General features: G+C 40.9%; 1 protein-coding gene across 4 annotated transcripts in view; it reads left to right on the forward strand.

Annotated features, from left to right (window-relative positions):
- The window catches only part of LOC139978389 (multiple C2 and transmembrane domain-containing protein 1-like), a 143,437-nt gene that overhangs the window by 22,498 nt on the left and 95,782 nt on the right, over positions 1-25,157 (forward strand). For 2 of the 4 annotated variants that reach the window (XM_071988592.1, XM_071988591.1), the window contains one exon: positions 24,668-25,111. In XM_071988592.1, the coding sequence (XP_071844693.1) occupies positions 24,698-25,111 (414 nt within the window). In that variant the 5' untranslated portion in view covers positions 24,668-24,697. Of the gene's footprint in view, positions 1-24,087; positions 24,229-24,667; positions 25,112-25,157 lie in introns of those variants that run through there. The other 2 variants (XM_071988588.1, XM_071988590.1) reach the window with 2 other exon arrangements.

The following is a 25,157-nucleotide window of genomic DNA, read 5'->3' on the forward strand; positions in this document are numbered from 1 at the left end:
TTGAAAATGTTATGGGCCTGAAGGATGCGTAGAATACCTTATGTAGTGTTAAATGCGACAGTGTGTCACTGTACATTAGCACTGTGTAAATATAGTTTGCAGTTAATAGTTGAGTATCTAGAATGATATGATCCAGTTTATAAACGGACACCTATTCATGATTGTGGAAGATACTGAAGCTGCCTTGACTCCAGTGTTGTATGGTTCAATAACTTTCTGTGCCTTGGACAATAATTGTTGCCTTTTTGTAAATACACAAATTTGTTCCCTTTAATTGTGAGGACACTTGATACCTGCAGTGGACAATTATAATAGAGCCATGCATGAAAACACTACAACAGGATAGCAAGTATAATAGTAGAGGTGTTCAAACTTTCTGATGATTTAGAACGTTTGCCAAGGTTATGTATTACTACATTCTTTGAGCACAGCTGTACTGTGATTTTACCAATGGCATGTATACCTTTAAAACTTGATGATGTAACAGGTCGTGCCTTTGTTTGGTTTCCTGAAAGGGAAAACTATAGAGTGACTTTCACTGATCTTGCAAAATTGTGAGGGGGAACCACGTATTGCAAAGTTGGCAATGACTATAACACAGATCGCAAAGTCGGTAATTACTATTACGGTTAGATCCTCAAAGCCGAACACTTTGTTGTCTGGCCAGGCAACAGGAACCGTCATTCCTCAGAAAGGTTGCTATTACTTAAATCTTAGGGTCTGCACTGTTTGTCAATCTTAGGAAAAACATTCCACAGGTAGAATAATATTATGAAAGGAACATTAAAATTGTACTTGGTACTATAATAATGTTGATAACATAATGTTGTTAACATTAAATGTTCAAATACGTTATGTTTGATACAGGAACCCCCTATACAAGAATCCATGTACCTGAAGCTTTGGTTAGTACCATTATTCGATTGGGATAGTTGGCTTTAAATAAAAACAAAAACGGAAACATCTTTAACGAAAATAACTGCTTGACGTATGAGGAACACACAGAGCTTTTATGTATTCTGAAATAAAGTTCTCATTCAACTACTAAAAAATGTATATTACATGCCAACCTAACGCTGACAAGTAGCACCCCTGTAATAAATCTTACGTGGTACGAATAAATCGGGTCACACATCCTGAGTCTATGCATGCTAAGTTCTTCAATACCGCCCTCATTTCCTTTCGGGAAAACATTTCATACTCTAGTTTTGAATTTTTTTGGGGAGGGGGAGGGGGTAGGAGTGACAAAATGGGAGGGAGTGGGGATATATGCATCAGAGCTGTTGGTGAGGTCAGTTTATGGCAACATTGCATGCCCCTATGCATGGCCTTCTTGCCCAAATGGACGTCCAAATGGACGGGACATAGACAAGATTTACTTCGCTCCTTGCTTACCTGTCTCCCCACAACCTTAGCACCCTCATTCTGGTCGTAGAGGGTGCACAGTGTTAAAAGGTTACCAGGACATTCTAGGCACGGTAGAATGAGGGTGCTAAGGTTGTGGGGAGACAGGTAAGCTTGTCACTCGTAAATATCCAAACCAGTAATGTTTGGACATTACACAGTTGTGTAAGTTATGTGCAGGAATTTAGATATGTCAGCCTAATGTCCTTTACAGAGACTTGGCTTGATGAAACCGTGACTGAGGATTGCGTTCGTATTGATAGTTTATGACTGGTACGAGGAGATAGGGGAAGGCACAAAAATAGAAAGGGGGGAGGAATATGCTTATTTACTTCGCTCCTCGCTTACCTGTCTCCTCACAACCTTAGCACCTCATTCTACCGTGCCTATAAAGTCCTGGTAAAATAATAACACTGTGCGCCCTCTATGACCGAACCCCCCCTCGGTCACTCCTCATTACTCATTCTACCATTAAAAGTGTCTTCACGTGAATTTCTTGTGGATATATTTCCCTTGGATTTCGTCTTGGTTTTCTTTAGCGATCTTTGGAAGTTTCTTTCCTCGGATTCTTAGGAGTATTGCAGTCCTTTCCAGCCCGATAAGTATCCTTTTTTGTTGAAAGGGAGGGTTTTGGGGACTGTTTTTATTCCTAGTGCGTTTCCGCCCTTAGGTTTTTTGCGGGGGTAGCAGTTCCGCGAACTGCCTAGGTTTCCCGCCATTTTCCCTTCCCCACGCTATAGGCGTGTCGTTGTATTTTCATGTTCATAGCATGTCTACATTGTATTTCTATTCACGATTTCTTCTTCTATATTTCGCTCTCTCATGTTCTTTTTCAGCTTGTGTTGATTTTGTTAGGCCACTTCGTAGCGTTTTTCGTATTTTGCCGTTGCTAGGTTACGCTACGTACCTCTACTCACCGTTATATACCTCCCGTTCTTTCCCGCTCTCTTGTTAGTTTGCATATTTCCGTAAGCTTAAGAGTTAGTCTTTCCTTAATTCGAGCGTTTTAGTTTGTCTCGTAACCAGCTGAAGTTTTTTTTTTAACTTTCGATGTTTCGGCCAGGCAGAACCTGGGTCGAACACGATTTGTGTCCTAAGTGTAGAACCTACACCAGACGGGACCCATGCCTGGTCTGCATAAATTTTTCGCCAGCCCAGTGGCACTAGATAGACCAGTGGCTTACGAGTCTAAGAAGCAAGCTTTAGGGCAGACTGGACTTGATTCCTTAGGCCATCGGTGCCCCAGAAAAAGATATAGGAGAGACAAGAGAGAGAGAGGAGGAGGGAGAAGTGGTGAGAGAGGTGGAGGAAAGTGGCCAGGAGAGGGCCGAAGGAGAGGTGGAGAGAGAGAGAGAAAGAGTACCCCTAACGGTCCCGGCGACGTCCGGTTGATTACGGCCAGAGGGAAGGGCAGGAGCAAGGCTCCTGCCAAGAAAAGACCTCTTGAGAAGAGGCACGGCTCGGCCGGGCTAGAGGCAACGTCTCAGTCCGGGTCGCAGCAAAGAGTACCCCTAACGGTCCCGGCGACGTCCGGTTGATTACGGCCAGAGGGAAGGGCAGGAGCAAGGCTCCCGCCAAGAAAAGACCTCTTGAGAAGAGGCACGGCCCGGCCGGGCTAGAGGCAACGTCTCAGTCCGGGTCGCAGCAAGAGAGACCCATGGAGCGCGGGCTACAGGCCACGGAGAGCTCGGGTCCGAGAGAGAGAGTACGACCGAGGGGTCGCTGAAACGGAGCCGGTCCCATAGCAGGCTCCGAGGAGCCCGGGTCCGGCGAAAAAAAAAAAAAAAAAAAAAAAAAAAATCCCACCGGAAAGGACAGAATGTCCGGGTCGAGGAGTACCGGCGTGGTGGTACCCGGCGTGGTACGCACACAGAGACGGGCTCCGGGAGCCTGGGTCCGGCGAGGCCCCGGGCCCGGCGAGACCCCGGGTCCGGCGAGACTCGAAGGGAAGGCAGAACCGAGGTTTCACTCCAGATCCGAGACCGCCCCCGGAGCCGGGAACCAGAGCTATACAATCGACTGCTGGGTCCTCAGAGATTGGCTCCGGAGGGCCCGGGCCTGACGAGAACGGGGGCGCAGGGGCAGAAGCCCGGTCCGCAGATCTCCAAACGGGACCCAAAACTGGTCCCGAAGTCGGGAGCCTACGAGAGTAACAACATTTACAACTGCGACATTTACAATAACATTTACAACTACAACAACATTTACAACGAGATTAACAACTGCTAGGCCCCCCAGAACGGGGTAGCAGGTGCAGAAGCCCGGCCCGCAGACCCCCTAACCGGAGCCGCGGCCGGTCCTGAGGCCGGGAACCGACGAGATTACCAATGCCGGGCCCCCAGAACGGGGTAGCAGGGGCAAGCGCCCAATCCGAAAAGAGAACCAGCCCCGAGCCAGGTTCCCACGGCAAAGGGAGAAATACTTATCCCCAGACACCGAACACAGACATCGGTGCCGAGGAGCGATCGCAACCCACGGCCAGCCCGGCCGCGACACCACGATCAATCCCAGACCAAAGAATGGAACCTGATTTGTTCCCCGGCAAGGACGACCTGGTTTGCAGAGCGTCGGGCAACCTGTCCGGCCTAGACGACGAGGTCGACCCCTAGATTTCGGGGTTACAGAGGACGGTTACTCCCGCTTCCCAGAATAGGGGGAGTGTCCCCCCCCCCCCCCGGAACTAGCAGCTTGAGCGGTGACGACAGGTTCGAATCATTTGCGGAAAAACACCGCTACCACTACACATCCCAAATGTGTGTTTATTTATCGAGCACCTGCAGACACTCATGGGTCATATTCTCCTCGCTAATTATACTCCTCTCTAATCATAATTCATCGCCAATTTGCCTAGGTTAAAATCTTACTTGTGTTTAAAAACACTGTCGTTTAAAACACTGGTGAACCCACTTCCAGAACATGTCAAAATGCGTAAGACTGAGGGGTTTCAAATCGGTTCTCATGACGTACAGTATTCCGTTTACTTTAAAACCTTGGCAAACTGCTAGGAAGAGAACTTTCTCGAGACTTGGCAAAGTGCCAGGAAACATAACGCTCATAGATCCTTGGCAAACTGCCAGAAAAAAAGGTACAACGTGGAACATTTGTTAAGAGAGGAGGGGGGGCCAAGCAGCCACCTGGCTTGACACGTGTAAGCTCAACTTTTACTGCAACGAGCTATCGACTACGTGAGCGATCCTATGGAATAAGCCTTTCTTCCTATTTCTTTGGTGAATTACCAAGACAAACGCGTTAGTAAGTTGAAAAAGGGGTAGGATACAACCCCAGCAAGTTACAAGCGCTAACACGCTCCGAACATACAGCATGCGCTTCATGAACAATGTTCGATGTTCCGACATCTTAAGCAGAGTTGCATTTCGTAGCACCTGATGGCCTAGTCTTGACTAGCCTAGGCGCTAGGTGGTTTCAATAGGAAGCTGGAAACCTTTACTGCACTACGAAATGGACACATCTCGACAGGAAGAGATTTGAGAAGTAACGAGTACGTTATCATAACATTCAATACGTGGTTATTACGTTAAATGTGGTGTTGATAAAACGTTGACATAAGATGTCTATGAGATATTACGTTATATTAATGTTATATTAATGTCTTAACGGAAATTGTTTTGAAATAATAGCCCCTAAAGGGTTTCGGTAACATATTTCTTACACCTCTAATAACGCTATCATAGCAAAAGACTAAACATTTAGTAACGCCTTTGTGTTTGCTGAGTAACTCCCTGCACTCCGTTCAACAGCCAGGATTTATGAGGTGGAATTTCTACAAACCCACCCTACACATCCCCTGTTGGGAGTTTGTTCCTGGTGGGTAGGGCTGTAGCTTAGTTAGCTCAGTGGTTAAACCCGGTGCCTTCCAGTCAAAAGGTCCCCGGTTCAAGTCACCCCAAGATTAATGTATGTTGTCCAGTTACAGAGCTGTTGACAATTCATAGTCATGGACATTAAAATATGAATGTACGAGACTGACTTTGGTCAGCTTGTGGCTTTGATAAGCCAATGAGGCTTCTTCACAAGTTCCTACTTGCAGGATGATCTAAATTACATACACAAATACATACATATACTGTAGTTGTAAAAGCCACATAGCAGCTGTAGCATTGATTAAGACTCTGACGAAGCAAACTTTCCATTCAGTACTCAATTTTTGGAGAGCACTGGTCAAGCGGTGTAGGCAGTGTACTGGTGATCTAAGGCTTGCAGGTTTTAGTCCTGGCCAGATCATTCTGTTGTTTCCTTGGGCAAGGCACTTTATCTCCACTGCGCCTTTCCATCCAGGAGGGATTTCTCTCTGTTTAACAGGTTATTGTTGACCAGGGTAATATTGCTAGCGCCTCTGGCTTCGTTATCGATAGATAGGCCGGCGCAGTTCAACCCTCAATATTATTATTAATATTATTTTTCATGGAAAGAACCTCCATTAAACCTCCCTACAGGGTACAGCTTAGGTCTACATCATCAAGGCATTACTTTTCTTCAGAGGTTTTCTGATTGCAACTGGCTGATAACTAAAGGGGTCATCAGCGGTACTGTGGTACTGCAAGCAGTACCGCGAGTGCTGCTGTACTGCAGGCGCTAACAAGGTCATCATACAGGCCACGGTCCTTGACTTCTTTAGCAGCATATACAGAGAAACCACTTTCCTGCACCACAGTGGCGTCAGCAGGGCAAAGGATCGGCCCCAACACTCTATTTGCAAAGATAACCAGGTTTCATGTACTTCCGCCTCTCTCTCAGAACTCCAGAACAGAGAGATTGTGCTGTCTGGCATGGGAGACCCTCACCACAGCTGCAGAATCTGGCACGGCCCTATGGGTCTCCCATATAGCCAGAAAGGAGAGTGTGAGGGCCGATGCTCTGCCCAGGGGACAACTCGACCCCGACGAGTAAACCCTTCGCAAGGAACACGCGGTAGGTTTTTCCACATGTTCGGCATACCTCTGATAGACCTGCTTACGACAAGGGCAACAAGGGGCTGCCCATCTTTTGTAACAGGCGGTCCCACCTGCAGCCTCCGACATAGCGCCAGGTCCCTGCCTTGAGACGGACCAGAGGTTTAAATTCTTCCCCCCCCCTTTGGCATGATCAGCCAGATACTGAGGAAGATTCGCAGCTCCAAGGGTAAACTCATCCTAGTGGCTCCCTCCGGACCCCAGGTCCCAGGCCGCAGGTCCCACACGCAGGCCCCAGACGGGGACGTCTGGTTTTCCAGACGGCTCCACGCTGGGCATTAGCCCAGACATTGACCAGCTCACCAAAGGCATGGCTAATCGCCGTCCACGAGTCAGACAGTTAGCCCCCTCTGCGGGCTCTCAGCAGTGCTGCATGCCCTGGCAGGTCCGCTGTACGAATCAACGGGGAACGCTTCCCTGGCTGCTCTTACAAAGAAACCACTCTTCGTCATTGCGGTAGCGTCAGCGTGAAGGAGTTACCTCCAAGCCCTAACAACCAAACAGAACCACATCAGATTCGAGGGCCATGGGGCGAGGACGGTTCCAGACCCGTCCCTTATTGCCAAGAACCGGGCCTTGGCTTTCTTGCCCGGGGACATTTTCTTTCCGGAAATCAAAACCCTTTCATCAGTGGCTGAGGACAAGCGATGGTGCCCAGTCAGGGCACTGAAGTGGTACTTAAACAGGACAGAGAAGTTGACACAAACAACCTCCCTTTTCATCCTGCCACGACCACCTTAAACAGCAGCCGCCAAGGATACCCTATCCCGATGGCTAGTAGAGATGATCCGCCCATTCACGATGGGGGGATACCCGGCCAAGAGATCACAACATCAGTGGGGCCTCGGCTTCCACAGCTCTCTCTGCCGGTATCCCGATACAGGACATCCTCAAGGTGACAGCGTGGAAAACACCAACTACGTCCGTCGCCTGTTACTTACCTGACACTCTACACGCCGAGGCAGCTTTTGGTAGCGCGGTGATGCGAGGTCCGGTTGGTACTTGGTCCCACCCCTCGGGCCTCCCACCATCGGGCAGTGCCACTCGGTGCTAAGGTTGTGAGGAGACAGGTAAGCGAGGAGCGAAGTAAATATTCCAAAACTTACTGGTTTGGATATTTACGAGTGACGAGCTTACCTGTCTCCATTCCCGCCTCCCTCCCCCGAGGGGGTGGGACACAGCCGGACGGGGGAGCAGTCGTTCGACTAGGCTCACGACTCCAAGCACAACACCAGATAGACAGAGCCAACAACTACTAAGAGTCACCGGCCAGGTCTATCGGTGAGGGTAACTTTGCACCCTGTGTTTTTCATAGGCGTACTCACCTAAGTTGTCTTAGGGTTAGCAAGTGTTGGGCCTTTACAGGATGAGGCTCCTTGTTAGGAAAAAGGGGTAGTTTCGCCTGCAGGGCTCAGGAGAGTGCCCCCCCCTTACCCGCTGCGGCGGGGAGGATTACACTCTCCCTGCTAGGAAGGCATCAGTGCCTTTTGTTAAGGGCTCACCTTTGAGAAGTTTAGTCGACGGGAGTCCTTGGGGGTGGCCAGAGGATTCTGGCCACCCCTATTTCGGTGACCGTGAGGCCACTTTTAAGGAGTGGTCTCATGAGTAGTGAGGAGTGACCGAGGGGGGGTTCGGTCATAGAGGGCGCACAGTGTTATTATTTTACCAGGACTTTATAGGCACGGTAGAATGAGGTGCTAAGGTTGTGAGGAGACAGGTAAGCTCGTCACTCGTAAATATCCAAACCAGTAAGTTTTGGAATATTTGTGAACAAACAGTGGTGCCATCCCAAAGAATGTTACATTGTAACATTATTCATGCTCAACAAACGAAGAAAATCTAGCTGTTGGATTGAGAGGTCTTGTTTACCTCACCCGGGAATTTTCGCAAGTAATTCATCTCACGGTATATATGTAACCAACTGCAATGTTGCAAAAGCCACGGCTTATGATGTATAGGCAGTCATTCAAGGTTTAGAGATAGCTTATCCTAATTTGCATTTATCGTTATCGATGGCGGCTTTACTCACTGTACGCTGAAGAAAACTAACGTCGATTATTACCAAAATGTACAGTGTCCCACTCGCAGAGAGGCAACCCTGGATTTATGCTACTATAATGTGAAGGAGGCTTACAATGCAAAACGATTACTAAGCTGGTAAAATTTAACCATGACATGATTATACCACAACCTAAATATCAGCCTGATGTTCACAGGTAGAAACCTACAGTAAGCTACTTACAGTTAAACAATGGAGTCCTGGAGCTGTTGATGACCTAAAAGCCGCTTTAGATCTCACAGATTGGAATGTGTGTTGGTTGAAGGCACACATGGTATTGATGAACTTACTCAAACGATCACCGATTATGTAAATTTATGTGTTGAATGTACAAACAAATCAGGTCTTTTCAAGTAATAAACCTTGGATTGCCAGGGAAGTCAAATCAATTATTAATGAGAAGAGAGAAGAAATTTTGGACAGGGTGATAAGGATGGATTGAAAACTGTTCAAAAAGAGCTGGAATTGAAAGAAGAATATAAAGATGGAAAAGGAGTTATACAAATGCAAAATAGAGAGAAACTTTACTGAGAACAAAATGAAGCAAGTCTGGGCTGGCATGTGATGATGAGTTGCTATACACAATTGATACTAGTAAAACATCTAAATTACCTAAATCATCCATTGATTACTCAACTACAGTAAATAAAGTTAAATACAACTTTAACAATTAGGTTTGATTGCCATGATTTTTCCAATGAAGCCGAAGAGCTACAGAAATTGTTATCAAGCCAGAGGATGTATTCTTTAAAGCATTTTTAGTCGTCACTGCATGCAGATGGAGTACGTCATGAATTTCCCAAACTCAATTCATCAACAGCTGCCTGCCCAGATGGGTTGCTACCTCGTGTCCTGAAAAATTGTTCCAATCAACCTGCCAATAAATTACATATTAATATATTGCATGTAGATGTATTATTGAAGACACTGAACTCTAGGATGTATTGTCTGCGTATGATGAACAAATTCAATGTTAATAACATTATTCATGTTCATGATTTATATCTCTGTTATTTGTGGGGTATGGCGATATACTTTGGTATCCTGGGGTGGGAGTGCGAGTAAGGAAGATAAACAATATATTGAAGCCGTTATTAGACAGGCGAGTCGTGTCATCAGGGAAAATTAGTCAACACTGGCCTCATCCTACGAACAGCTACTAGAGGTTAATTTAGACAAGATTATATGCGATGATGGCCAACCACTGCGTGTGCTTCTGGATAGAGCGGTGATCTCTCGAAGTGGTAGGATGTGGTTGTTATTGCCCGGTACAAATCCACACTCCTCCTCATTTATTCCACAATTTATAAAACTTCATGACCAAATCTTCAATGGCTAGAGCTTGCCAGATTGGTACTTTTTGATAGAACTGTTCCGTTCTCTTGCAGTGCCCATTCTATTGTTTTAGGGTCGTTTGTACATGTCTTTGTAATCTTATAGTTTTAAATCTTTTGTATTTTGTTTACTGTTTTATGCAAGCATTCAATTACCCTCTGTGGAGTTTAATAGAGTTGATCTTATCTTAAATCCTTTCCTAGTTGTCTTTTGTTCAAAAACAGTTTTTATCAGCATGTGTAAGATACATTTGTTTCTAGATTGTGTTATAGCTTGAGACTACATTCTGGTTTCTTGTACAGTAACATATATCCTTGTACAGTAGGTATGTAGCAGAAGCCAAGCGTACCTACATTATATATTACTTGTTCTGCATAACTAGAATATGGGCACTAAGTTAAGTATGATCGACAGAGAAGCCAATGTTCTTTGAGAAGGAAAATATTACGAAGGGATCATTGCGTGGGGAAGAGCAAACTAGTGGCCATTGTATATAGGTATCATTAGCTAATGTTTCAGCATTTGGGCATAAACCTTGATAAATTTGAAACTCAGTGTTTGCAATCCAGATAGCTGTCTGGATTTATTTTTCAATGGAATCCGATTCAAAACTGATATTTACATATGATATTATGATATGATATTTATAATTTACTTCGTTCCCCACTAACCTGTCTCCCCACAACCTAAGCACCGCATTCTACCGTGTCTAGTATGCCCTGGTAATCTTTAACACTGTGCACCCTCACTGACCCCCAGTGAACTCCTTCATATTCTACCATCCAAAGTGTCTCACATGTTTTTCGTATTGGGAAAAATTTTCAATGGAATCCGATTCAAAACTGATATTTACATATGATATTATGATATGATATTATGATATGATATTTATATTACACACATCTGTGCTGACCAATCTTTTCTTATTAATGCATTTTGTAATGTCTATCCTTACAACCACCCGAGTAGCCCTTAATGTTTCATGAGTATATCTTGGCAGGGTTACAGTATTTGTTCCTTAATGATATGATTTGTTTTGTTTTTCATCTTTTTGCCAGCAATGCTTAATGAAAGACTTGGCTATGACCCTGACAGTTATTCCTATGGTGATATCACCGATTGCCCTATAGAGCCAAGATACTATATGTCTTACAAACTGTGCAAACACGCACCCAATCTTAAAGATATTGCAAATGCACTTTTGAAGAGAGATTTTTATTGCTTCTCCTGTCTTTTGGGGATTTAATTGTTGCTGTCAGGGTGAGAAAGTGGTGGTACTAATATTCTACTGACCTCAATAAAGAGCTCACATTTTATCATGTGAGAGAGAGAGATTTCAGCCCAGATCACAGTACCGTATTGCGAGGTAATATCGGCCAACATTTTGTTGACACTGTTTAGGACGCTAAGTTGGAAAAATATCAAATAGACTGAGCTGTGTTACTGTGTACTTTCAGTTCACACTTTCGAAAGCTTTGCTTTCATTTACAGAGAATTTCAGATTTGTTTAAGTATACCGTATATCAAATGAGAGGATGTCAGAAAGCTGAGTAAAGATTTAAATGATGCTTTTAGAAGCCGGAAACAACAAAAACATTATTCTTGCATTAAGAAGTAGCAGTACTCTTAATGGAGGCTTATAACTTGTAAAGAAAGGGGTCTGGTGCTGTCATTCCCAAACTGTATGAATTTAAAAAATAGATTTAAGTGTCTTTATAATTGACATCACCTTTGTTTTTTAGAAACACTGTCACTTATTAGAAAACACTTTAAATTTTAAAAATGCTTCAACAAGTTTGCCTTAACCTTTGTTAGATATTTGAAAGGCATCATTAATCTATAATTGTAACCATCAAATGGAAAGTTTTCTTGTGCAGTGCTTTATTAAAAAGAATATACATGTAAAGGAAAAACAATTTGTGCACATTTAATATTTTTCAGAGAAATTTACATCGGACAAGTTTTGTCTCGATATGCTCATCTTCCAATTGCATTTTAATTTTTTTTTTGGGGGGGGTAAAATTTTGCATTAATTATTTAGTATTAAAATTAATAATCATCACAAAGGTGGAAGGCAATGCGTTTTTTCCAATTTGCCTTCAACATATATGCAATTGATGGTAGTGTGAAATAGTGTCTAAGCAATGGGTGATGGGGAAGGGGGAGGGATTTTTGTAGCTTTTCTGTTTGGCAGGGGTCTGTCATATCCACAGTTTATAGGTGGATATCTCAGTTCAATTAAGTGTAAACTTATTTTGAGCACCAATACTCAGTACAGTATATGTTTGACAAAATTTCTGCCCAAATGCAAGGAAAGTAAATCCTGAATCATCTGTTTTTAATTAAATTTGATGCAGACAGTACATTGTGATTTAATGCTGTTTCCATTCAATTAAGCAACCATAAAATTGAATTGACAGCAAACGATGGAGAAATTGGAAGTCAGTTGGAATGGTTGATGCAGCTTATGGAACTAATTTTTGGACATGTGGAAGAGCCGATAGATTTTGGAACAAAAGTTGTAAACAATTAAATATGGAAATGGAAAACGGAAAATGTTCACATCTCCATGTAATCGTCTTCTCCTTTGTACTTTATAGCAAAGAAAAGGAAGGGTGCAAACATTTTGCCCCTTTTTCACTCATTCTTTTCAATTTCAGTGGGGGTATGTATGGCCATGTAATGCATTTCAAGTTGATCAAATAATGTGTACAACAGTCTAGTGCATTAATTTACATATAAAGTATTATTCATTGTACAGTGCAGTGCCCACAACAATTCCTTTTTACCACATTATGATGTAGGAGACACTTTTCACCACTTGTATCTCTGTAGGCAAGACTGTTATTGAGTGATCTTAGATATATCTACATACAACCAAAGTGTTGCCATTAATTAATGGGTATTATCATTTGTTATAAATGACAAACATCCAATCCATGTACAACGATTTTAAAACTTAAAAAGTATCATGTCTATAAATATATAAATTGAGACTTAATTTTAACTCCAGGAGACCTGACACTACACCTAATGATCCACAAACATTTGGTTACAATTTTGCTTTTTGAATGTATATGATAGTCGGTTTATCGTGACTGTAGCTGGTGTGGAGATATTATAATCCAGCTAATCTACTCACTGCACAATTGGGGTAACACAACTTACACAAGCCTGAATATTTACATAGTACTCAGTGTTGATGGCGATGCAATCGTTTTTCACTTACAATGAAACGAGAGAGGATTTTACTCCAGAGAACACAATGGACCACCAATAAAAGATATTAAAGAAAACCCAGAATCAAATAAATCACCCTTTCAAGAAATGCCGAGGAATTGGCCTTTTGAGATCTGAAAGGATAGAGCATGAATCATAGTCATGCAATGAAACATCTATTTTATACCCATCTGTTCAACCTATCCACAGCTGCTATACGGGTGAGAGGAACTTCAACGATCTGGAAATAATCAAGAGTAGCTACCTGCCCCCCCCCCCACCCTGAGACAGGCTTTCTGAAGTGTCAAGCATAGTAATTTTAATATATATGACCACGTACCATTCTGTAGGGCGAAAAAATGACAATGGTATTAATAGCAAGGATGAATGTTAATACAGAGAAGAGATACTGGTCAAGTTACTCATATGAGAATAAAGTTGATAATACATGGCATTTGTACAAAAAGCCTTCCTGTGCCAAAATGATTCCTTCCCCTACATCTGCAAACTCACCAGTGCTCTGACATGAACATGAATTAAAAGGTAAGAAGGGTGAGGGGGGGTGGGTGGAGGGGGGTGGATTCTTAATATCCCTGCCTGATTTAGGTAGAGGCAGTAACATTGAGGAAGTGCATCCTGGGCCCAGAGGAGGTGTCCATCTTTTCTTCTTGAAAGAAATGTGACAAATTCTCCCTTTAATATTCCAGCCCTGGCTGATGTTGCACCCTGCCGCTGCTTGAATACCTTCCCAAATGAAAGCTAATAGTTATGTCAATGATTTCCACCCTGAATTCAAGAAGTACACACAGTCTTCAGCTATGATATGGCACATTAAATTTATCCGACAATCTTATTAGTTTTCATTCATTGCATATTTGAGGAACTGATGAGTACTTGAGTTGACAGTAAGTGACATATTCGCCCCCCTCTATATTGTAACTACAATGTCTCAAGTACTGTACAGTGAGACAGGATTCATTAAACTAGTGGTACGTACGGAAACAGTAGCAGTGTCAAATTACGTCGCTACATAAGCCCCTTCGCAGATCACTGACCGATAAAAAGAAAGAAAAGGGGAGTGATCGATAAAACAAAAGAATACATATTAGGAAATCCTTCATCGATATCTTGCTGGCCATCGGACGAGGCGTCCTTCGCGAGTAACTGTGACCGGAGGGACGGGATCAGTGGAAGTGGCTATGGAATTAGCTTGGTCGGTAGACGATGTAGCTGGCGGGCATTCAGATTTAACTGGCGTTAGGTCTGTGGGTGGAAGTTACGGAGATTGTGTAATTTCATCCTGATCAGTCTACGCTACTTTTAGCCGGTCAAGCGACACTGTGTCGTGCTTAGAATTTTTGTCTACCACAAAAGTTTTGTCTCCTCGGGAGATGACTCGGTACGGACTGCGATATGGTAGTTGAAACGGCTGTTTGAACATTCATAACATTGTTAATGAGGGCGCAAACAGTTGACCGAAACAGTAGCGGTGTCAAATTACACCGCTACGCGTACACAAGATATAATCAGTTTCGATTACAGCCAAATATCCGAAACTAGCATTCTCTCGTCTGTTAAGCAAGGTACCTCTCTCAAATGCATGCTTTCCAACACTCTTATTTCCTTATTCCATTAGATCTGTAAAAAAATGGGCTAAAGTGGTTCTTATCAAAAAACAGGAAACCCCTTTATCAGTTATGTCATCAGTCATTGAACAAACACTAGAGCATGCTGTGTCAGTGACAGTGTGCAGGCGCGTATCCAGGATTTTCTAACCCGGGGGGCGCGAATTACTATCTAAGCGGAGCGCCACCATCGGTTGGCGCGGAGCGTGCAAGAAAATTTCTGGTTTTGAAACCCCCCAGATCACCGGAAATGGCACTTCTCAGGCTTGAAAATGACCAACCACATGTACACTTTTGCCTGAGAACCAAGTATTTCCCAAAAGTTTTTTTTCCATCCATAACCTTTTTGAAGATTGTCACCAGTCACACATCATGTTCGACCTCATTGCATGTCCTATGGATCATTGCTTTTGTAGGTGATTCTACGTCAAGGCCCACAATATCCGAAAGCCCCACTTTTCAAGGTTTTAAGCCCATTATTTGTTGAGAATTTGAAAATTCACATTTCTCGTGAATAAAAATCACTTGAAAACATACCCATAATGTTGCACAAAATTCAATCTATGGACAACTAATATAGAAAAACCTCCTTCAACCCCTAATAGAGAGGTCAAAATTGCTACGAGTAGAGGAAAGTATGATGAAGAATGTTGGTGAGGAAATTTTGGAAAATTCCGACACAGTTAATTTATTGGTGTAGAAATATTGCAACCTCTTATAATGGCTATTATAAAACTTGGTTGAAGGAACAGAAAAATAGCAGATATTTCCGATATCAGGTATATTGAAACCGAACACTACACACATAGGCGTAGGTCCCGTAGCAGGCGGTGGCTGCAGCCCCCCCCCGCAACCAAATTTGTTGCCATTTTTTTCGGGCACCTACTGAAAGAAAAATAAATAGCAATGAATAGCTTAAAAATGATCTCCTTGGTAATTAAAATAAAGTTGTAAGCTTGGCCGACATTACTACTGTAAAAGAGAGTTTTGACATAAATGGATCTGTATGGATTTTCTCCATCTACATAAGACATTTTGTTGTTTACATTAGCATCCGGCGGTATACTGTGCCACTTTGACGGACCGTGCGGTACACGATGCCATGCAATGTAATGACCGATGCTTGCTTATGTGATATTGGCATCGATACGTTGAACGCGCGCTTCGCGCGCGAAAACTTTTGGCTTTTTTTCGGGCAAGTCGTTACAACCCCAAATCCAATTGGGCTCCTACGCCTTAGACTACACACAGACAGTTTTTCAGGCTGTTCATCGTGGAACATGCATTTCAATGCTCACTGATATGATGTATCTGCTATTTGCTTTACAAATTCGAACAGGCGTGTAGCGAGTAATTGCCAAGGGAGGGCGAAGCCTGTAGGCAAACTATCTAAGCGAAGCGCCACTATGAGTTGGCGCGAAGCGTACAAGAACATTTTTGGCCGAAAATGCCTCCCAGATCGCTGGAAATGACACTTCCCAGGCCTTGTAAGTTGCATCTAAGCATTGTCTATTTTGAAATTACTAGCGATGTCAAAAAGAAAATTTGCTCGGGGGGCGGTCATGTTCCCCGACGACTCGTTCGAGTTCAAGACCAGCGACAGTTGGTTCCATATAGCACAATTGTACAATTGTTTAATTGTACAATTGTAATTGTATATTGTACAATTGTTTAAGGCGTCCACACACACACACGTGTTATGATAGACCATATATAGTATTTATATAGATACATTAGTGAGAGAGAGAGGAAAATTGGAAACGTCAAAAATGGAGTTGTCGGGTGAGGCGCACACCCCCTCCGTAATCCTTGATCTGTCACTGGCTACCCTGTGTATATAATAGGGATCAGCGCATTAAATATGACTGTTCCTCTTTTTCTTCCCGAGGTCTTGGCTATCTTCTACTCCCTACTTTTCTGCTTTTTCTCTCTTTTTTCTTTTTCTTTTCCCTTCCTTTCTCTCCTCCTTTTCTTTTTTCCCTCCTTTTCCCTTTTTTCTTCTCTTTTTTTTCTCTCCTCTTTTCCTTTCCCGGGGGGCGCGCGCCCCCAACGCCCCCCCCCTGGATACGTGCCTGGTGTGTTCCTTCAGTGATTTACAGTACCGCATTATGTAGGATGGACAAGAGAGGTAATTTGTCATCATCACAGGGAGCATAATATAGGTTTACCCCCTCCCTCCTCCTCCACTGGCCTTTACCTCATCTATTCCTTGTGGGATGTTAGGTCTGTTGTATGCGGTTAGCCTGGTTTCAGTATAAGTAGGCCTATCGTAGTTAAGAAATACTAAAAATCTATTAATTTTGGTGTTCCTCTTGTCCTAGATTTCAGCGTTTAATTTCTGAGTTATGGATTTGGTTCATTAGCAAGACTGAATGAAAATCACAATGCACAATGGCCTGAATAGGATAAATACTTCCATAGTTCTGCTGCAGGTCCTTCATGAGTACCATTTTCCTTATCCTAGACAATTAGGCACTATTGACGTAGGTCTGTAATATTTTTGACTGTACATCTTCACTGTGAATGCTGAATCATCAACCCAGTCCATAATGGTGATGTACAGTACAGCTAAATGTAGCTATACAGCTATATGTACAGCAATATGTAGCTATGAAGACAATATCATATATGCCATGTATCCATGTCAAAAGGTTCTTGAAGCATAAATCATCAAATTATGGTAGATATGTATGAACCAGGTATCTTTGTTATGTCTGGGCAGGTTGGGCAAGGTCCTCCCTCTCCCCCCCCCCCCCCCATTACTTCCAAGATGCAGGCAATGTACTAATGTTTTATAAGTACTTGGTAGATTTCAAGGTTTAAAAGTGATCACTTAAATGTCACAGAGTTGTTCAAACATGTTCTTATTAAAAGGGGAGACTGTGTAATGATGCCAAAATCACTATACATACTGTACACTAATTAGCCCAAAATAAGTAAAAATATTAAACCATTACAAAACACTTTTCCATATTGGTTTTGGAATTTAAGTATTGTATGAGATAATAGCTAGCTCTGAAATAAGTATGCATTTCCTAAATATAATGCACAATTTTGATCATTTTCTAGTGGGTGAATTTTTGGACTAAAGTTTTTAAGGTTTTTTTTTTTTTAATAGGTCTTTCCTTAAATGATCACATACTGTATATGGTACCATGAGATGATTTCAAATTCAACATAAAAATGTACAAATTTCAGCTGCTTTTAAGATTAATATCAAGCAATATCCTGAAATGATGAACATCAGAAAAGTCATTTTCATGCACATATGATAGAGTGACCTTAATATCAGAAAGTCCTTGTACAAATTTCGTCAATTATTGATTTTTAGCTGTGTTAGTGCATAATTATTACCGTCAAAGTGGGTGATCTTTCTAAATTCCATATGTCCTAGTAGATTTCACAAGTTTTCAAGGTCTATGGTATATAGAGAGACACAGGAGAATTTTGTATCTTTACCTCAGTATAATTTTATTTTTTAATTAAAAACTGGCATATTTATAGTAGAGTAGAACAGAGTAGTTTGTTCTCTACGTTGGTCTCTACCACTTTGTCGGTGCGAGAGGACGACCTTTGCAGCTAGTCACTTTTGTATATCAACTGCTGCAAAATTTCAATCATGCCAAAGCCAAGGCGATCCGTTTCGTTTTCCTTCCCCGTGGAATCCAATGGAAGCTGCAAGGTGAGAGATACACCAATTAGGACGTGGCATTTGCCATACAAGGCATCATTAGAGCTCTATGTTGTAGTTATATAGTCTGCTGCGGTTGTGTAACTTGCTCGATGTATTACATAATCTGTGTATACATCATGTATGGGACACGTTCCATAGTGTCTTAGTGTTGATGTGTGAAGCAGACAGTCTATAGAGATCTTGAGACGGAGCTAGAATGATTAAAATTATGTTTTCGGAAACGATATCTGTCAATTCCCTCTCGATTGCCATGATTCTCTACAGATTTTGATAATTGAATTTTTTACAAATTTTAATGCATTTTAATTAATGTATAAATAATTAATTCATTAATTTACATGATATCAATATATATCGTGGCATATTTATATGGTAATTTAATCATGCAGAGCAAGGTGAGAGATACACTAATTAGACGAAGCCGCTTGCAATACATGTCGTCATTACATTGTAGTTATATAGTTTGCAGGTCTTGTAACTTGCTGGATATATTACATAATCTGTGTATACATCGTGTCTGGGACACGATCCATCTAGTGTCTTAGTGTTAATGTGTGAAGCAAACAGTCTAGAGATCTCGAGACAGAGCTAGAATGATTAAATCCATTTCGGAATCGATACTTGACAATTCCCTCCCGATTGCCCTGATTCTCTACAGATTTTGATAATTGAATTTTTTGAAATTTTAACGCAGTCTAATTAATGTATTAAATATTAATATATTAATTTACATCATATCGTGGCATATTTATATGGTAATTTAATCATGCAGAGCATATCACCCACTGTCATCATGTCATGTGTTATGTTGACGTTTAATATTTAAGGCAGATTTAGATCCAGTGGTATTGGCCTACAGTATGATAGCAGAAAGCTAGCTTAGTAATGTAATAGCTCAATTTCAAAGTTTCAACACTGACCAGAGAGTATGTGTATTTGTGTAGAGAGGAATGCTATAATTTCAATAACAAGAGGTGTTGTAGTTCTGCTGCCTATTTGGGCTGCCAGACATTTTTGACGTATATATATATGTATCTGATTATGTTTGAAATAAATCATAAGATCTGTTTCATAATTTGGTTGACTCATAATCTGATTTCCAGCACATTCAAAGGTCTGGCCTTGTATGTTCTACTTTAGCTATCTCTTTTTTTGGTGGGGGGGGGGGGGGAAGGGGTGGGCGGATTTGTTAATTTTTGGTGTTAACAATGCATGTTAAATGAAATATACACAGATTTACAAAATGACAGATCATATGCAAGACTTTTAAACTAAGAATTTCTCCAAGATTTTTCACAGTTGTATTTTACCATAAAGAATGGTGATCTTGATTAAGGCAGGGAATATGTTAAAGTTTTATGTAGCAGTAGTTTCAAAGGCTCTAAAGTTTGCTTAGGAAAACAATATGTTTCCTGTGTACAAAAGCTGCTATACATATCTTTGCATTTGTATGATATTGATGTTATGATGTGGTATGGTTGCTATGTGGTCTGCAAAGTTGTCTTTGTGTAAGTTGGACATTTTGTTTAGCATGTTTGCAATATGATGCCAGATAACATATTCCATGTAAGGAATATTCAGATTCACTTACAACAAACATATCAGTATCTTCTGGGGTGTTTTGTCCCTTATTTTCAGACCATACAGAAAAGCCACATTACAGTAGATATTGTTCATAATAAGTATTGACCTGATTGTCACTTGGACAGTCTATAATATTTTCTTTTGTCCACACAAGTTCAGAGTGTGTAAGTGATGTGTAAGTTGGACAGTTGCTCAAGTAAGGGTTTCCATGATTTCCCAGTTCTTCCACTTAAATTTATTCCCAGGTGTTGACCAAGGCTGAGAACATATCCATAGTGATTTGTCATCTCTATAAACTATTCATGTACATGCATAGTATATGCATACACATATATATATATGTAGAACAGTATCGCATGATATGCTGGATGTATGTATCATGTGCATTATGGTATGGTGTGCATGGTGTCATTGTGGAGCTATGGTATACATAGTAAGGATGGCAGCATGGTTTGGATGGTATATGGTATATGATATGGTATAGTTTAATGTGGATGTTATGTGGTATGGTTGCTATGTGGTATGGTTGCTATGTGGTATGGTTGCTATGTGGTATGGTATTGTTTTAATGTAAATATTTTTAATTGTCAGTTGTGTATCTTTGGGCTTGCAAGGACATTGTATTGTGATCTGTGTGGCATTTCTAATTTGTTGTTGTCTCTGCAAAAGTTGTCTTTGATACTAAAGTTTGCCTATTTCCATCTGTTATTTTCCATTCTGCCCCTTGTGAGATCAGCTATAATAATTTCATCATTGTCCGTCCCCTATGTTGCCCTCCCATAAGTGTGGGATCCTATCCTCCTCAGTGAGTATACTGTATATCCTGCTTGCATAATGAAGCACTTGAGTATCTCCAGTTTACTTGGGGAAAAGTTCAAGAGTGTGCATTCCAAGGTTGAATGTTAGGATGGAGAGGTGGAGAACTTGAAATGTATATTAGTAAACACAGTATGCACATTTTTCCCTTCCCTTCCCCTTTTCAAGAAATAGAGGGCAGTTGTCCTATTGATTAGCTGGTGCCATTTGCTACTTAGGGTACCATTTACAATTATTGTTGTATAGCGCCCTCTTCAAGCATCTCTTGTCCGTTAAGGCTTAATAAAGTTCAAAATCTTTGATCATTACTTACCAGACCCTTTTACATTATGAGAAATATTGTAAAAAATTGTAAGAAAATGTAAAATATGGCATCTTTTAGGTAATTTAAGCACAATTCAGTTCAGTTTCAAATATATTTTCTCATTCATACAGTAAAGTCAATAAAGGTACAAGCAAAATGATAGTACATGATACATATATAGGTCACAACAAGAAAACATAAGAAATGAAGGTTGTTATCCAGCTGGGAAGAAAAACAGGAAGAAAAAGAATGAAAAACGACACTGAGGAAACGTTAATCAATTCTGAATGTGACTTATGTTCTCTGTAACTATTTACAACACATTATTTCAAGTTATTTTAGAAGCTCAATCCTGCAAATAAAACAAGCTGAGCAAGTACTTGGGGGGAGATTAAACCAAATAAAAGTAGCAATTATAGTTTGTTTAGTAATAATTTACTGTTGAACTGTTCTATAATTTTCGTTGTGAGTTTGTACAGAAATACTGTGATTAATTCCGTTGATGAATTACAAAAGTACAGAGAAGCAGATTTCTGTAATAATGGAACATGGGTAATGATGAAGGTAATATGGTACTATGAATATATCTTTTACTTTAAAGCAGAAGTGTTACAGGCAATGTCAAAAACTGATATCTGTTGAATATATCCCAGACTTGCTTGTGTTAGAAAGTCTGAGCTTAGCTGATTTTGAAAGATTTTCAGTGTAAGCTTGCAACTTGTAAAGAAGAGGAGTATAAATGTTGTCTGTGCCATATGTACCTCAATCACATCTAGGCAAACCTATAGTAAATGTAAGATAAATACTTTACTTCCCTCATCCCTCACAACCCGTAGGAACCGGGGGGGGGGGGCCTGGGAGCAGGTTCCCCCCACTTTTTCCAAAAGAGCAAATGTGCCCTCCTGGCAAATAAAATGTGCCCCTTTGATGAAGAACTGTCTTTTGGATATCTTAAACCTTTGTAAAGTATAATATTTTATTTTCAATTAATTATTTTTAGTCTGTACATGCTATTTTAAAAATGGCATCCCATATCTTTTTGTAGCAGGGTTAACAATAAATACTCTCAATAAGTAGTATTGATAGCATACTAACACATCAATATATCTAAGTGATATGACTGGTGTATCAGTTTATAGCATAAAGAGTGGTGGTTGTGGAATGAGATAGTGCCCCTCTAATGTTTTGCCCCCCCACTTTTTGGAAGCTTCCTACCCCCCTGCATACAACCTCAGCACTCTCATTCTACCATGCCACAGGATACTGTGCCAGTATCTATAGGACCTCAGGAGAGTATTATCAGTACCTGGAAGAATGCCCTAAATGCGATAGAAAATAATGATTTAATTGAGTGAGGATTAAATTTATAGCTAATATATTAATCATTGACATCCAGAAGCTTGAAAAAAAAATTGGTTTTGAGGTATGACAAAAGGTTACCAGTTCATTATAGGCACGGTAGAACTAGAGTGGTGAGGTTGTGAGGAGACAGGTAAGCGAGGATCAAAGTAAATATCGAAACCAGTAAATTTTGATATATTACCTATACTGTACATCCAGAATTTTTTTTATACAATGTGTAGATATGTGATGCAAGATTGGAACCTTACATTTGTATTAGGGGTGTGAACCTTTTGTAAAAAAAAAACAAAAAAACAAGTGGATCAGCATTAATCAATGTATTTTGAAATATTTTGAATATTTTCAGGATTAAGAGTTGCAATTCAGCCACTTGACAGTACTGTAGTTGAAATGGATCAATATTGTTGCATAATACAGTAGGGTGGATTTGTTTACTTTTATGTAATTCATCTGAGCTAGAACTGGTTTTATACAATTGGTTGTCAAAGTACTGCATTTTTATCTTACATCTGAAACTGTTCTCGTGCCAGTGATGGTAATATGATACGTATATTTCTATAGCGTCTCATCGTAAAGGTCGGTCCTACTGACTGTAATTATAGGCACATTTGCTGGTATATCTGTAAGCCATCCTGATAGTGTATAAACCCGTCAATATTTCCCCACAGTGCCACAAAAAAAGGAGTGTATGGAAATATATGCATTCACGCAGACTGAGGTTGGAATCTCATACAAATGTTATGACCCACAAACAGAAATCTGACACGTTGTAATCAACTATTCATGAAAGAAATTTCAATTTTCAAATTTAATTCTTGATAAGCCCTGAAATTGGCAGGCTTGATTGGCAAATCTATAAACCAATAAAACTAGTTTAATTTGTGGGATTTTAATTTTTCATTGAATTGTCAATTCCATATTTTTGTGAGTGAAGTTTTAATGATGTGCGTTTCTGTGTGGTGTGAGGGATAATGGCAGGAGTTGCGGTGTGGGAGGGAGGGGGGGGGGTTGGTAGGGAGAGATGGCTGAGGTTATTTAGAAAAGATCAAGAAGTCTTAAAATGAATATTCAATAAACATAGAGAAAAGTTGGCCTTTTCTTTTTTTTTCAACCATCACAGACAAATCAATTAACTGTGTGCAAAAGACAATTCTATCCAGTGAATTATTATTTAAATGAAACAGTCTCTTACTGTCAGTCTTCCCGATCTTATTTGCATAACTTTGTATTTCAGGTGAAAAATATAAATAGAGAAGCAAAGCTAGAATATTCCTTGCAAGCAGTCTGAACCAGGTTCACTGGTAATTCACTGCCCTCACAGTTAAACACCATGCAGAAAAAAATCATCAAACTCAAACCAGTTATAAAAAATGCAAAATGTAAAAAAAGCTGAAATTAATTTAAAAATGGAAAAAATTTCAGCAGGTTCTTTGACTTCTCATTTCATTGTCAAGTACCTTCAATGTATCAGAAGTGTTCGGTCCTCCAATTTCCGAACAGCTGATATCGAGATATCGGCAGTTTTCTACTAGTATATTAGTTCTGTGGAAATTCATCAGTGTTTTCCAATACTGTAGACTAGTAGCCTACGTCATCCCAAGAAGGACCAGTAATATATCCTAAAACACCTCGGCCTTGTTCGTACCGTTACTTGTTTACATGTCACAGTCTATAAACAACCAGTATGGGATAGTGCGTAACCCTGGGTAACAGTGCATCAGGGGATACGAAGTGTGCATGTACAAATGTTGGTAGCAATAGACATAAATGCATAGCCGTGTATTCAGTTGTTAATCATCAACATCTCTCCAGCTGAACATTTGCCACAAAATTAAAAGATGGGATTGCGCAATTCGGTACACAATCAGATACAATCTCAAAGCAGAGATGAGTTTACCGATAAACTGTAGCTATAGCCTGGAATAACAATTTTGAGCTAAAATGTGTGAACAGTGTGTTGCTCTTTTTTTTGTTCTTTTTTTGTTGTTGTATGTTTGGACTGTTATTTTATTAATAGTGTTTTGTTAAATGTGAAATTAAATTGATATTAATATCATACATATACTGTTTTCTTAAATCCATATAGTGAAGGGAAAAAAAATTATCAGCAGGAGGGGAGTGGGGGAGGGGGGTCATAAGACTAGTTGATAGTTAGGATCCAAGAAGAATAGCCTTCCTTTCGGGTTTTATCTTGTCTTGTAGTTTTAAAGTTTAAAGGGCGAATAATTAAGGTTCTTTATTTTTACTCTCTCTATTCTCTTTTCATGTTTTTGTCATTTCCTCGTCTGTTTATAGGTATCTGAACATGACGATGCGAGAGCTGTAATGGATGACTCAGAGGAGGCAGAATTCATGGAGGATGGAGGAGTACTTTATCCCGAGAAGCAGAAGAAGAAGAAAAAAAGGAAGGCCAAACTATGGGGGAGCTTGAAAAATCTGAGCAAGGTAGCGTCTAGTCATCACCATGTGAAGAAGGAGAAGAAAGTCAAAGAGAAAGAAGGCGCGGAGGTACGGAGGAGGGAGAAGAAAACGTCAAACAGGAAGTCGTCGCAGACGAGACCTCTTTCGTCCCTGTCAGCAGACGGCATCAATCCAAACTTGTTGATGCCCCCGACGATCGTGCTGTGCGACAGTTCCGATTCAGACGACCAGGAAATTCACGGTATGAAGAGGAGCCGAAGCGAACAGAGATTGCCGACCTCCGTTGGCCTGGACGGATACGATAGCTTCGATAGGAAGGTAAGAAATCAAGATTTGATAAATGATTGTAAGGAATTTCTCATCC

Source organism: Apostichopus japonicus, chromosome 13 (assembly GCF_037975245.1).
Source record: "Apostichopus japonicus isolate 1M-3 chromosome 13, ASM3797524v1, whole genome shotgun sequence".
Classification (NCBI taxonomy): Eukaryota; Metazoa; Echinodermata; class Holothuroidea; order Aspidochirotida; family Stichopodidae; genus Apostichopus; species Apostichopus japonicus.